General features: G+C 43.5%; 1 protein-coding gene across 4 annotated transcripts in view; it reads right to left on the bottom strand.

The window, feature by feature from the left end:
* Positions 1–15,466, bottom strand: part of SYNE2 (spectrin repeat containing nuclear envelope protein 2) — a 320,339-nt gene that overhangs the window by 16,914 nt on the left and 287,959 nt on the right. For all 4 annotated transcript variants that reach the window (XM_079126272.1, XM_079126271.1, XM_079126269.1 and 1 more), the window contains one exon: positions 5,359–5,521. In XM_079126272.1, the coding sequence (XP_078982398.1) occupies positions 5,359–5,521 (163 nt within the window). The remainder of the gene's footprint in view (positions 1–5,358; positions 5,522–15,466) is intronic.

The following is a 15,466-nucleotide window of genomic DNA, read 5'->3' on the forward strand; positions in this document are numbered from 1 at the left end:
GTTGCCCCTGATCCGAAGCCTACGTGCTGGCAACAGGTGGGATTTATGCGTTGAACTGTGTGAGGGGTGGGAATGGTGGCAGTGCCCACTGCACACTGACAGGTGGCCCTGCTGGCCCTGAGAGGCCACTGCTGCACAGACTTTGGGCATGCTTGCAATCTAATCCAAACAACAACCCCGAAGGCCTCTGATTTAGATTTGGTTTCTGAACTGTCCAAATCTCTTCAGCGGGAGCCAAGATGTTAGCAAAAGAAACTGCTGAGCTTTTATGGGTCACAGAACTCTGGAACCTAGGAGGCTCCATATACACCCTGCTGTGTGGGCAGCTGTATGGGTGTGCATGGCCTCTCCATGAGCCCATCAGGGGCTCCACAGGAGCCAGGGAAGAATTGGACTCCCCAACTCAGGGTTTCTCTGGAATTTTCTCCCATGATAGTGATAGTGATGCAGTTTCCCAACTTGGAAAAAAGAACACTTATGAAAATATATTGCAGAGTCACAGAAAAAAGATGGAAAACTTCCTTAAGAATAAATATGGGACTAGAGATGTAGCTTAGTGGTAGAGCACTTGCCCAGTATGCATGCATGAAGATGAGGCCCCGGGTTTGATCCAAGCACAGCAACACACACACACACACACACACACGCACGCACGCAGACAGAGCTTTTTTTGTCATTGTGAGAGAATATTTCTTCCACACGCCATCGTGGGCTGGGGGTAGGGAGCCAGATGAGCAATCTGTTTATTTTGCCATTCTAGATGGGACAGACTGACATCCAAATTATGTGACACGTGACAGGAGATCACACCATTAATCCTAGTCGCTAAATTATGTTATGAAGTAGCAGGGACCAAGTTAAATTCTATTTCAATTGTTTGATAATACAACCATTTCTGAAATTGTGCAATGGTTTAAGTAAGCCACTATTAACTCTACTAAGCTATAAATCAGTTTTCAAGAGGATTATGTTCCAAACAGTGACTGCCACCAGCTGCAGAAAGGCAGCTCAAGGTCATTCCAGGTCACCTCAATATTTAAATAATTTTGGAGACAACTACTATATGCCAAGAGAGGCCTAAATATTTTCTCAAAATTTCTTCTTTCAAATGCACAATTTGGATCACTGTGTGTTTGGGTGGATCTGAGAGAACAAACATTAATACTCTACCTGAATTATAAATCAGCCAGTTGCTAGCACAGATCCTGAGTAAACATGGGCACCAAGTTAAACTCAGAAGAAACATCTGAAGAAACTTGGTCACCCTGTGAGCCCAGGGAGAGATATGCAGGGTGGGTTTTTGAAGTTCTGCAGCTCAGGAAGAATGCCTTATGTGCTGAAAGGGTAGCAGTGTCCTCAGGGTCTAGCTTTAAAATTACTACATTTAAGTGGAATCCCAGTTTTTAAGAATTCTTACTGGTCTATAGAATTATAAAGGCTTTTCTGAGATTTACTGGTATTGATACATATTCCCTTGAACTATTAAAGTAGTAGCATTAATTTAGCACAGTTGTGCTAATTGACTAATATAATTTAATTGAAAAATGCCCAAATCTCATCTGACTGCAGCTGGGTAGAATCTGGCTGAAAAACTCAGAGAAACTCTAGTATATGGATAAACATGAATGCCATGTATTTTAATAGATTCTTTGCAGTTAGCTTACATTATTTATTTAGCTTATATTGAATAAGTGTTTAAAGCGAATTTAAAAAAATGCAGGGTTAATGATAGAAATCAGGTCTGAGTTAAAAAAAAAGATCACCCATATTGTAACTTAATAAAAGCAAAAGCCCAACATTTTCAACAACAACAAAAAATATAACCACCCCCCCCAAAACATCAGGCTGGCCTACTGATGTTACAGTATGAACTAGCTATCATGTATAAAATCAAGTGGTAGACTAAATTTTAAAATACAAATCTTGCAAGTCCTAGACATGTAATTTTTGCATATAATCCTACTGCTATACTCACTGAGGCATGAGACTGAACAATAAGTACATTTCAGAGACTGTCCAAACTCTGAGCACTGGGTTTAAGGCATGGCATAAGACACTGTGAAAGTCTTTTGCCGAGGGTTTTGGAAAGGGGCTCCTGTTCACTCTGTTTTCCTGAGCAGGTGACAGTGAAGCTAGCAAAGAGCAGAGGAGGAAGAGGGGGTTCAGCAAGAGGAGATGGGAATGACCAGAGAAGAGATGTAACCAGGAAGGATGAGGAGAAGAAGCAGAAAAACAAGATAAAGAGGAAAATCACAGAGAGGACCTGTGGTGATAGCTCTGGGAAGCCTCCACGGGAGGGGCTTGGGGGGCGAGCCACAAGCAGGATTGGGTTGGGGGATGGTTGGAGGGCTTGGAGTGAAGCTGAGTGGGCCTGAGGGGAGGAGGCGATTGGTCATTACAGAGTGACAGGGCAACGAACAATGTCTCCAAGTGCCATCTGGCACCCTCAGGGAATCAAGAAACCAAAAAAACAAATCAGTAGAAAAATGTTGACGACTCAGTAAAAGTGGCTCGTGATGTAACAGTCACAAATGGGCCACCCCTTCCTTTGCATTTTGAAAGAATGATCCCATCACCAAATATCTAAAGGAGTTCTACCAAAGGAGAAGCCCAGAGGACTCTCATATTCCCTAACCCTTCCTCACCAGGTCTGTAAGGACATTACAAAGAGGATCCAGGGACATCATAGCTCTCTAGGGAGCGGGGGGCATTTGCAGAAGTTTAATCCCAAGCTTTTAGGTACTTTATTGGAAGCAATCAATTTATTATATGTATTAGGGACCCATATATAATTCGGGTGCCACTTCTGTTTTTAGTGATTTGGATGGTCTAAGTTCAGTATAAGGAACACATGCTAGTTTATTCTTTTCAACAAAAATACTGAAAGTTTCTTTAGGTGGCAGAAAAATGAAACAAATCCCCTCCCCTCCAAAGATGTCCAGATCCTAATTCCAGAACCTGTGAATATGTTAGGTTACAAGGCAAAGGAGAATTCTATTGGCTAATCATTTGACCTTAACAAAGACCATTTTAGATTTTCTGGGTGGGTCCAATGTAACCCCCAGGATCCTTAAAAGTAGAACACTTAGTGAGAAGAAGATGGAACTATGGAAGAATAGCCCATAGAGACAATATTGATTGATGTCTTAGAAGATGGAAGAAACGGGTCAGGAGCCAAGACGTGGGAGGCCTCTAAAAGCTGGAGGGAAAAGACATGGATTCTCCCATAGAGTCCCCAGAACGGCAAGCTCCGTATTGGTCCCTTGTCAGAACTATAAGATAATCCATTTGTGTTTTTAAACTGCTACAACAGTAATAGAAAATTAATACATTCATTTCTTTGCAGTAATGCATATTCAAGAATCCTAAATACTAACCCAACAACTGTTTTGGTAACTAAAAAGGATAAGAATCCATTACAGTAACTTTGAATTCTATAAAGAGGGAAACCTCAAATCCATCAGATGGAAATTATGTATTGTTTCAGTATGGGAACAAATAGGCCAAGAGAATGGCAGTTCTAAATTGTACACTTTTTGGAAATAAATACCCTGCAATTAATGTGTGTCATATTTCAGATTTATAAAAAGTTAACACAGTTTTCAGTCCCTGAAACCAACCATTCAGCCAACCATTCTTTCAGAGCAAAGATATTGCCAGCTTCCTTACTATTTATTTGAAAAAAAACTTACCACTTAGGATTAATAGTTATTTGAAATGCCTTATCTATTAAGAGACTGATCCAAGAAACTCATCCAATGGATTCCACTTATAAATGAAGCTTAATGAGGCTCCACTGGGAAGTGCATCAGAGTCTCTAGAGTGTCCACTAAAGTTCTTTGATACTTAAAACAGTATGAAAGCAAAGACACAATCTAGATGACCTTGATAAAGTAGACATACTTAGGTATCTGAAGCTAAGTGGAAAAACCAGTGCTTTAAATTTGTAGCATTACTACGTCGTACTAATTTGAAAGCCAGAATAGGCATCATTAAAGAGTCAATATAAGAGAACTTAAAAAAATTAAGAGTATATCAAATACTTGGCTCTATTTATGGAAGCATGATATGTCACTTGTAACCATTTAAAGGATGGAACTGATCTCAAGAGAATATGTCATTCAAGGGCTGGGGTTGTGGCTCAGTAGTGGAGTGCTTGCCTAGCATGCATCATGAGGCACTGGGTTCAATCCCTAGCACCACATTAAAAAAAAAAACTAAACTAAATAAATAAACTAAACTAAATAAATAAAACTAAACTAAATAAATAAAATAAAGGTATTGTAACCATTTTAAAAAAGATGAGAAAATATGTCATTTAGTAGGCAGACTTCTGGTCTTGAATCTGGGGAAATGCGCAGCCCCTGTCTGTCTCTAAGCTGTGGGGGTGGGGGGGGGGGAGACTGCAGGGATGGTTTAATGGGACAAAGACAGATTTGAATCTAAGAATCATATGGTTTGTGTGGTTGAAACAAGCTGCCAATAGCCCTGAAAGAAAACAGAAATGAACAAAAGCCACAGGAAGAATAAAATAAACTTGAGTATTTTAAAAACAAGGACAAACTTGAGGAGTGCATATGGAAATGGAATGTATGAGTTCATGGAAGGCAGCAAAGTGGATTCAGTAAACCAGTGATGTCAGAGAGCACCTGCCAGGTTGGCGCAATGGCAAATGATGGCAGAACTCAGTGATTTTGTTAAAATACAGATTTCCAAGGTTAGCTCAGAGCATGCATATGACTGAAGACTGTGCAAACCTGGAGAAGCTCCCTGAGCACCTTGGTCCAAGCAGGCTCCTTATCATAATTTTGTTTGTTTAAAAGAATTTTTTTTTTTGAGACAGGGTCTAACTAAGTTGCCCAGGCTAGCCTTGAACTGTGATCCTCCTGCCTCAGCCTCCTGAGTAGCTGTTATTATAGGTATGCCTGTCTTATAATTTTTTGTTAAAAAAAAAAAAAAAAAGCTCTATCATACACAGAGTATGATCCCATGAAAACTTTCCTTGGTAATAAAAATGATTTCTTTTCCAATTTGCTGCCTTTCAAAAACTATGTTAGCAAAACACAACAAAGATCAAAGTTAAAAAGGACTAAAAAACCTAATTTCCCACCAAGATTAAGGTCTACATCTTAAACACTACTTAAACTGTTTCATGAAAAGCTATGTGAATGGTGGGCATTCAAGAGATGGATGCCTCATACATACAAGAATGCAGAAGGCGACCAGTTTTTTTCCTGGAAAAAACAAACCATTACGAAATGCAAACATGCTGAAACACACAGCAGAGGTCTGCCTTCGTTATCAAGCTTCCATCTCAGACACTTCTGCTCTGACATAGCTCACTTCCTATCGCCCTACCTGCTGCTCGGCGAGCCTCTTCTGGATTTCCTGATCGTCACAGACGTCGTAAACAACTGGCTTCGAAAGCTCAGACTCGATGCGAGCCAACCAGGTGCGGAGGTTGCTCATGTTTTTGTCTAACTGCTGGATGAAAGCAAATGTCTCCTTCAGCTTCTTCACCCTGGACAGATTTGCAGACAAAGAGATGGAGACAAAAACTCAACATTTAGTGGTAAGAAGAAGGGGTCAGCCAATAAGGGTGCTAACGGGTAAAGAGGAATCCAAACTTGCTCTGATTTTATAGCAGGAACAACTCTCATGTCACCAGATAAAGTTTTTTTTTTTTTTTTCCCCCACAGAATAGGTGCCACTTTGCAAAACTTGCCTCAGCTGATTTATGGTATGGACTTAGTCTACCCACACAAACATGGATGTCCTATCATCCCAAAGTGGGACCCCCTGAGGCCCTGTCCATCTTTCTGGGGCTCTAGAGGTGAGACATCCTTTCTCTAAAATAACCACTTTGCGCTTCTTCTGCCCCATTTCTAACTTGGGTATGCCTGAGACTACAGCAAAGGTCTTCCTGAGAGATAAAAGATGTCACACACCTGGGTAGTGGGTAGTTAGCCCACCCAGTGCTTCTCATGGGATCTTGCTTTGAGCAAGGCAAAAACACATGCCAAACCCCCCACTTCAGCCAGGGTCGATGGTGCCACTGAGCCAGCCCATGTGGGTACCTACTAGGGCACCTGTCAGTCAGAGGGAGGGGTAGAGGTGATAGTGCCGGCTGCCTGGCTGGCCTGTCTCAGATCCCGCCCAGCCCGACTAGCAATAGAGTAGCACACACGTGGCGCTGGTGTAATGTGGCGCACTCACCAAGGCCAAGTGCTGCTGAGGGACAGCCACCATTTTTATGTAAATACTGAAATGTGTCAATAAACTGCTTTCATGAAAGTCCTAAGGGAGCAAGAGTGAGGGTGATCTGGGGGATTTTCAGTTAATCCCAGCAACTTCAAATAATAGCTACAGTTGAAAATTCCCACTCACCAATACTCATGCTGGAAGACACTGTCAGAGCTGCATCCCATGGCTGAGAGCGCTAAAGAGAAACTGGGGCGCTGACCCTAACACATGGTCCTCTACGCCGCCGCCGCCACCTCTTACTTAACCGGACAACTTCCTAGCAGCCTCCTTGCCCTCCTACCCACCTTTGGTTCTGAAGCCGAAGTGTATGTCCTGGAAGGCAGGTCTGATCCATGGCCACAACCCTTTAATAGTACTCACCCTTCCCTGACAAACCAGTTTAATCACGTGATCTCCTCCAGCGTTCAGTGGCCTCTGCCTCCAGCCCTTCAATCTGCAAACCAGCTCCTCTTTCCTTCTGGAGCGTCTCTCCACAGCCCCTCCCCCACAAGGCTCCCACAGCATTTGGGCCTCCCACCTGGCACCCTCACAGTGAGACTCTGCACCCATCAGCACAGAGACCAGCAGCCAGGCAGCACTCCCACACGGCCTTGTGGGCAGGAGGTGGCCACAGACATTTGTTGAATGAATAAATGTAGCTAAGCACTTTTACAGGCTAGGATTTGGGTAGACCACAGAGGTGTGCATGTGTATTTTGTTTTTGTATCTTACAATGAACCAAGTCAACCCTGGGAATGTTTTCCAGCTCTGTTATCAGTAACTTTATGATTTAGGGAGAATCCTCTCCCCCTTATCTCTAGTAGGCCTCGGAGGTCTCCCAATTCATGCAGGCAATGGCATCCAAGTGAGGTTAAGGCCAGAGCTACAGAAGTGAGCAGCCAGAGTCAAGTCCCACTATCTATGAGCTCTGCTTCCCTGCAAGGCCCTCAGCCTCTGACTCCTGGTTTCCTTTTTAACTATTATAGTAGCTCTTCTTAAGCTGACTAGGATTACAGGATGCCGTGAAAATAATAACACCTTGTCTGTTTGGCACTGGACCTGGCCAAGTTCTTTCACAAGTGTTTTAATCTTATTAGCACCACTGACTGCTCAGGCTTGCACGCTGTGGTGAAGGACACAGACAGGCCCTGACACAGGGTTTCGGTCCTGGCTGTTTAATTTCCTGTGTAAAATGGTGTTATCAGTAGCACCTTCCTTCCTGGGTAGCTGAGAGGACCACAGGATAGACAACACAAGAAGGGCACTGGGACACTAGGCATGATCAGTTTCAAGGAGGTATGTTCTCCAAATTGCATTCTTACTGCCAGCAAGTTGCCTTCAAAGTCGCCAAGATGATTCACTGAAAAAGAAGTAACAGAAGCCCAGGCCAGGCCTGGATACACTGTAACCCGGATCCCTGCTTCATTCCTATGACATAAAGGCTACACCCTCCTCACCCCACCAATCTGCCACCCTGCCTGTCCAGGAACCATTAGTCTTCCACAGTTGGGAAGAGCCGCCTTCCTGGGAGGCTCTGGCTGGAGAAAAGGCTTGGGCAGAGCTCAGGTTCAGGAGCCTCCCCTTCCCTTCTCTTAGGATGGCAGCTGCTCATTGCCTACATTCAGCACCTGACCCCATTTCACCATAAGAATCCCAGTCTCTTTCTTATTTTAAAGAGAAAGAGGACTGGAATGAAAGTTTTTATATGAAGGTAATAAGCAGGCAACAGGATAACTTGGGTGCGGGAACACAGGGACGCAGCGGTCTTGACTTTAGTCCGCCCCAGGGTTCAGCCTTGCCACGCATGCCTTCTGGAAGAGGCGGGGAATAACTTGCTTGGCTTCCCAGGACTGGGTATCTCAGGGGTGCTCCAGACAAGCCAGTGGGGCATAGGTTTAACATACAGGTTGAGATCCCTGTCCTGAAAATCTGAAATCTGAAATGCTCCAAAATCTGAAGCATTGAGCACAGCCATGATGCCAGGAGTGGAAAATGCCACATCCGACTTCATATGATGGCTGACATCAAAACACAGGCACACATGGAGTTATTACATAAAACCAGGTCCAGGCTGCATATAAGAATCATAAATGAATTTTGTGTTTAGACACAGTCCCATCTCCAAGGTATCTCATTATATAGATATTCTATGAAATGAATCCAAAATCTGAAATCCAAAATACTTTTGTTCCCATGTATTTTAAATAAAGGACACTCAACCTTTATTTGACTTTATACTGCTGACCCATTCTTTTAACATCTCTACATTGGATACGATTTAATTCATAAACCTTATTACTAAAAGGGAATATCCGTGTAACATAACATCTAACAGCCGACACGTGCCAGGCCTGTAGGGCTTCGCATGTTAGCAACTCATTTAATCCTTATGACAATGCTAAGAGATGGGTATTATTATCATTCCCATTCAACAGTTGAGGGAACTGAGGCCAGAGGTTAAATAATTTGCTCAAGTCACCTGGTCATTAAACAGCAGTGGAGGGAGGGGGCAGGATCCTAACCTAGGCAGCCTGGTCATGAGCTGTCACCTTATGGCCTGCATAAGTTAACATGCACCTATTGGTGGCCCAGCATGGGTTTTGTTGCTGTAGGGGACATGACCAGAAGTCTGGACTCATGGCTCCAGGACACACCACTGCACTAATGGGGGTAGAAGTCAGTCCACTCAGTGTGAGACTTTGTGGCTCTAAGCTGGTGTGTGGGGAAGAGGTCAGAAGGCTCAGAGATGCTGTCTCTGTTTCCTTCCCATGGTTTTCTTTCAATACATTTAACATTTGCTTAATCTTGGTTGCTGAGCACATTCTGAGAATCCAAAGACAACTGGAAGATAGGTCTTATTCCCACAGAGCTCATGACCTTGCAATTTAGATGTTATAATAGGGCACAATAAAGATCTATTGAATGAGGTTCACTTACACCCTTGTGTTTTTTTTTTTTTTTTCCATAAAAGAGGTGGCCAAGTTATATTTGAAAGAAGAAAAGTAAAGACCAGAGCACAACAGAGTCCTTCTGCCATTAAACAACATGCTACCCTACTGTGAGCCACATGTACCGCTAAATCCATTTTCTAAATGAAGTGGAACAGGCAACAAATCAGATGCACACTTAAGGTAAATTAAAGAGGAAGGGAAGGCAGAGGGAAGGCAAGAAGGTCACCAAGAAGTGATACAGCATTCATCAGTCAGGATTTAACCTATTCCATGTACTAACCTCTGCCTGGAAGCATAACACCACAAATACATAAGAATCAAAATGTTGCCCCTCAGATAATCATGTTACAGTTCACTCCAGGAACATCAGAGGCATCCCTGAGTTTGTAGTGTTCTGTTCTCTGCAGACACTGTAACCTAAATGTCACCTTTCCCAAGTCAAGAAGTCATGTGCCATTTGCCAGCCCCAGCAACTGGCCTCCATGCTAGGCCTCATTAATGTTGCTCTTGGAAAACATCTGAATCTCAAGTTAATATAGAGAAACAAGGAAACCTATTCAGAAACCAGTGTGTTGGCACAGCCCTGCATTACATCAACCACCTAAGTAGTTTGTTTATGTGGCTCCTATCTCTGCACTTGCCCACATTTTGACCCAGGTGCTCTTGGCTAACATTTCTCACATATATGTCAACAAATAATTTATTCAGAAAAAAGCAGAATGATTTCCTGAGTTGAATTCTGAGGCCTGATGATCAGAACAATAAAATTTTTAGGTGCAAAGGGGGAGCTGTCCGCCTATGTAGACATGTTCCCATGAAACCAAACAAAATAAGAATTATACCCAAGAGTAGCTATCAAACAGAAGAGCTCTCTTGCAAGGATTATGGGTAGAAATGCAGAAAAGAATTAAGGTAAGTAAAGTTTTTTTTTTTATCTTAACTAGTGATGGATCAGAATGTAACACTAACAAACACTTCTTCCAGAATGAACAGTCAAAATCAAGGTGGGTTAGTAGCAGTCTACACACCAAGCCCAGGTCTTACAATGTATGACAGAGGTGTTAAATAATACCTGCATATGCATTTAGAATAATTAACAGTCATGCATAGGAATCATTTACCTTTCAGTTCAGTTCAGTTCTCTTCATGCTAAGGAGTCTACAGTTAAATTATAAAAGCCCTAGATTTGCATTAAATTAACAAAAAATTCCTATGCCGACATGGACAGAACAAAAATCACAAGAAAACTGAGATGGTGAAAGTACCTGAATTTGTACTGAAATAAACACTCAAACCTGGGGGCAGCTGTCAGTTGCTAAAAACACTGTATGAATCCTGTACAACTCTATCTTTTAAAAGGACTAAACATCTTTATAGCAAAATAATCAATTGCTCCAAGATCCAGAAGCCCTGATGTCAGGGCACAAACACGACAATACATTCTGGAGCTAATCGCCTCAGTGAAGCATTTTTGAGGCCCGAGGACTTCCATCTTCCACACTGCATAATCACATCTCTCTGCCCTGCTTGTCAGAGGCAGACTGCAGACACCGCACGCATGCTGACGCCGGAGAACCCATCCCCCGATGGCTGAGCGCACATCCTCCACCGCCACCATCTCATCGGTGATTTCTATTGTCACCAAAATGAGAGAGCAGAGAGCGAGACACAGAGACAGCCAACTACCGCATCGCCAGGGGCAGAGCTGATGGCTGAAATGGCACTTACTGTTTATGAGAAAAAATCATTCCTTAGGTTGAAGGGAAAGCTCCAAGTTCCCGGCTGCACCTCCACCTCCCGGGCCGAGGCGGCCCCTCCCCCTGCCAGCGTGCCCTCTTCATTCACTGGTTCAGCAGCATCTTGCAGAGCGCGGACGCAGCCTCCCAAGGCTCCTCGTGGGCACGGCTGGCTCCCGGGCCGGGCAGGCCAGTAGCAAAGGAAGACACCTTCTCTGCTAACTGCAGTTTTTAATCTCCACTTTCTCCCTTCCAATAAACAACATCTCCAGCTCTTTCCTCACACACACAGTCTTTGTTCTGACGCTACAGGATTGCAACGCTGGGGGACGAAAGTCACAGCGTTATCTTGGCTCTGGGTTATTTATGAAGTCCTTTAAACCCAGGGAAGAAACAGATTGGGGACATGGGAAAAAAGAATTTCTGTTCTCAAATTAATTTCTCTGTTTCAAGTTTTTGAAAGAAACAGTGAAATCTGAAGCCCCTGAGTCTAACAGGGGTGCCTTCCTCCTGTATTCCTAAGGGGGACATTTCCCAGAGGGGGTTTTCTGCCCTCCCTGACACAGTCCTGTGCATCCTGGTTTAGGAAGACCAGAGTTCATATAATCCATTCCATAGCTTTTTGCACAAAGATTCCATCTTGCTGTACAAATGGAGCTCAAGATTTTGTAGGGTAAGAAATTTTGTACTTTTCCTTAGTAGCTCCTTTCTGGCTTTACCGTAATGTGGGCACCTGACAATTCCTCCTTAGCCCTAGCCTCAGTTTCTCTGGGTGATCCTAAGTGGCTGTTTACCAGAACACTGCTTGGTTTGTGCTAGGCTCACTTCCAACTTTATGGTGTGATTCCGTAACATCAATCCTTTCTCCTGGGTTCCTAGAGCCCAACATTGGGTCATTATTACATCTCCAACTTGAAACACAGCACACACATTCTAGACCAGTGGAATTAGGAATACCAGTTTGGTCGCATTTCTCCCCAAATGCAGCATCTGATTAACTTATGCACACACACTTGGCTACTCCTGTGATTTCCTAAACATGAACCTCTCTCTCAGATCCAGTGCCCTGTACTGGCTGGATGCTGCACATCAGGCAAACTGCTTATCATCCCACTGATGGCTGTTCTCTTCTGGGGAGAGGGGAACCCGTGACCCCCAGGAAGGTACTGGGAGCAGCAGTCGCCTGTTCCAGAGGTGCAGTGATCAGGTTATAGCGAAGAAAATGGAAGCGGGGAGACCCACCTCTTGTCTTCCTTTTTCTATGCTAAAATACCTGAATCCTTCCTGTCCCCCTGGACCAGACAAGCTACTAAGACCAGAGCAAGTCAACTTTGTGACCAGCAGCATTGTTTGGTCTTCCCGAATAACCTTGAGAAAATACAGATAAAAGGAGAGCAAGGAAAAGCATTATCAGCTTAAAAAGGCACACGTCTCCCTGCCTATTCTGCAGGGGAGGGAAAAACAATCTTAACACATGGTTGCCATGGTAATAACTGCTGAGTTATGACAACATTTTAATTGCTACTATTATAAATTAGGCGGACTTTTCATACTGGTAAGTAAAATGTGAAAATTATGCTTAATTTCTTCCCATGGACTTGATACTTCTGAAAACAAGAGTAAATAGGAAAGGCTCAATCCCTTGGTCTTCTAGTACTATGAGTAACGTTCCTCCTTCACCGTTTCCTACACCTTAACATTGGCCTAAGAATGCCAAGCCTGATGATGATGCTGCCACAGAAGGGCAACATCATTTTCCTTAGAAAATACAGATAAGGGGGCTGGGGCTGGGGCAGTGGCTCGGTGGTAAAGTGCTTGCCTAGCATGTGTGAGGTGCTGGGTTTGAGCCTCAGCACTGCATATAAATAAAAATAAAGCCCCATCAACAAAACAACAACAATAACAAAATATAAATAAGGTGGGGGGCGGGGCTGGGTGTAGCTCAGCAATACAGTACTTGCCCTGAGGCCCTGGCTTGCATCCCTGGTATTGCAAGGAAAAAGAAGTACAGATAAGCAGAAGGAAAATTCAAAACACTAATGATCACGACACGGAAAGATACCTAACATAAACATTCTGGGGGTACCTCTTTTAGGCACTGAAAGTTTTCATCAGATCATTCACATATGCTGTAAGAAAGAAGACTTGAATTCACACACCCACCAAAGCACAGTGGTGAATGCCTGTAATCCTATACTCAGGAGGCTGAGACAGGAGGATCGCAAGTTCAAGGCCAGCCTCAGCAATTTAGCAAGGTCCTCAGCAACTTAGAATTTGTCTCAAAAATAAATAAAAAGGGCTGTGGATATAGCTCAGTAGTTAAGTGCTCCTCGGGTTCAATCCCTAGTAAAACAACAACAGCAAACACACACCCACATACACCATTATCCAGAGTGACTCACTACAGACAGACCTGTGATAACAGAACTCCTGCTTCATTAGGACTCAGCCATGTTTTTCATCAATGAAATGGGAAGGGGGCTCTAGGAGACAAAGGTAGATAGATTTTTTTTTAAAGGTGTTTCAGGAGTACTGGGTTTTTTATAAAACAAAAGTAGGTCAGATTATGTGGTAAACTGAATTCTTCTCTGGCTTCAGTCCCATTAAGGGGATGAGATCCCAGACTCTCCTGGGCATGGTGGTGCATGCCTAAAATCCTCAGCAATTTTGGAGGCTGAGGCAGGAGGATTTTGAGTTCAAAGCTAGCCTGAGCAACTTAGTTGAGTCTCAAAATAAAAATTAAAATTGGGCTGGGGTTGTAGCTCAGCGGTGGACTGCTCATCTAGTACATGTGAGGAACTGGGTTCAATCTTTGGTACCACATAAAAAAAAAAATAAAGGTATTGTGTCCATTTGCAACTAAAAGAAATTAAAATTAAAAACAAAAAACAAGGGCTAGGGATGTGGCACCCTGGTTCAATCCCAGGTATCCAACCTCCCTGCAACCCCCCACAAAATCCCAGACTCCCTTGGGAGCTTTTGACTGTGCTGGCTAAAGCATGTTAGCTTTGCGTGTTTTCAGCCATCACCCAGTATTTTGTACTTTACTTGTTCCGAGGTAACATAGTGCCCTCTAATCCAGAAGATTGCATGTATTGGTGGTTTTGAAAAACCACTTCTATAATTTAATAATCTCTCCTTCATTCAGGTTTTGCTGAGTCACTTTTCAAAGACTATCTAAGAAAACTGAGGAGGAGCTAAGAGCTACAATCAAAAAAGTTTAACACTTCATTAAACCTATTCCATGAGCACAGTAGCCTAGAACTACTTGTCATCAATCAGATTGGATTCTAGATGACTACATCATCGCAAAAAAAGTATGCTTTCAGTGGTTTCTAGTGATGAAATTGCTAGCATGTTTTTCTAAGAACTTAGAGGACACAAATATAAGGGCCCTTTGAGGACAGCCAGATTTCCCAAAGCCGCCATGACAGAGAGGCAGCTCTGTGAATTTTAATTGCACTCCAGGGCCGGTGTAATCTTATGTGACAGGACTTGGGTTCCCTGACTCTTTGATGAGGTTATTTCAGGACATGCAGACTTTGGGTTCTGTAAGGATTTTGCAGAAGCTGAATACTTTATCAGTAGAGGAAAGAGTCGTTCTGGGGTCAGTCTTTCCTCCCAGCTGTGGTTATCACAGCCACGCTGGACAGACAGCGTGTGTGTATGGAGGGACCCGGGTCGTCCTGCACTTTCTCATCCTGCCAGGGCGGGAAGGAGCAGGGCTGTGTATCTATCAGTGTGGAAACTGAGACTCACAGGGCCCAGAGACTTGCTCACAGGTACAGGATTTTTGACTTGGTGCAATATGGAATTAGTTCACCTGCTGCTCATGCTACCACGGTGGTTCCCAAATGGTTTCCCAGACAACCAAAGGCCACTCTGGGGCACACATTACAAAGGTACATTCTAGGCCCCACCCAGACTATGGAAACAGAGGCTCGGGGAGTGGGCCCCTCAGGGGATTCTGAGAACCACTGCTTTCCATTCAACAGGATTCTACACCAAGTTCCAGGTTTCAAACGAATTTCTGATAAAATACTTTGAAAGTCAGGTCTCCTACTGGTGTAAAGGCACTTGCCTGTACTACCAGTGATTTAGAGGTTGAGGCAGGACTTTGGCTCAACCACTGGGCTATATCCCCAACCCTTTTTATTTTGAGACAGGGTCTTGCAAAGTTGCTCAGACTGGCCTTGAACTTGCCATCCTCCTGCCTCAGTCTCCCAAGTCCCTGGAATAACAGGTGTGCACCACTCCTAGCTCCAAATGTTCTCTGACGCTCAGTGTAATAGCATGAACAGACCTTGGCTCTTATTTTTGTCTGTAGCAGAATTTTGACTGCTAATTACCTTCTCTTTGCTATAGATTTCCTTCGTATTGTACTGAACTTGTAGTGTTAAGGGTTAAAATGAAATAATAGCTGTGAGGAGCCTGGCACTTATAACATTGCTTTTCTCCCCATGCACTCCAAAAGGAGTCTAGCTGAAATGATCCCCAATCCCATACTCAATGTTTCATTAACTCTTTTGAAATTTG

Source organism: Sciurus vulgaris, assembly GCF_902686455.1.
Source record: "Sciurus vulgaris genome assembly, chromosome: 2".
NCBI lineage: Eukaryota > Metazoa > Chordata > Mammalia > Rodentia > Sciuridae > Sciurus > Sciurus vulgaris.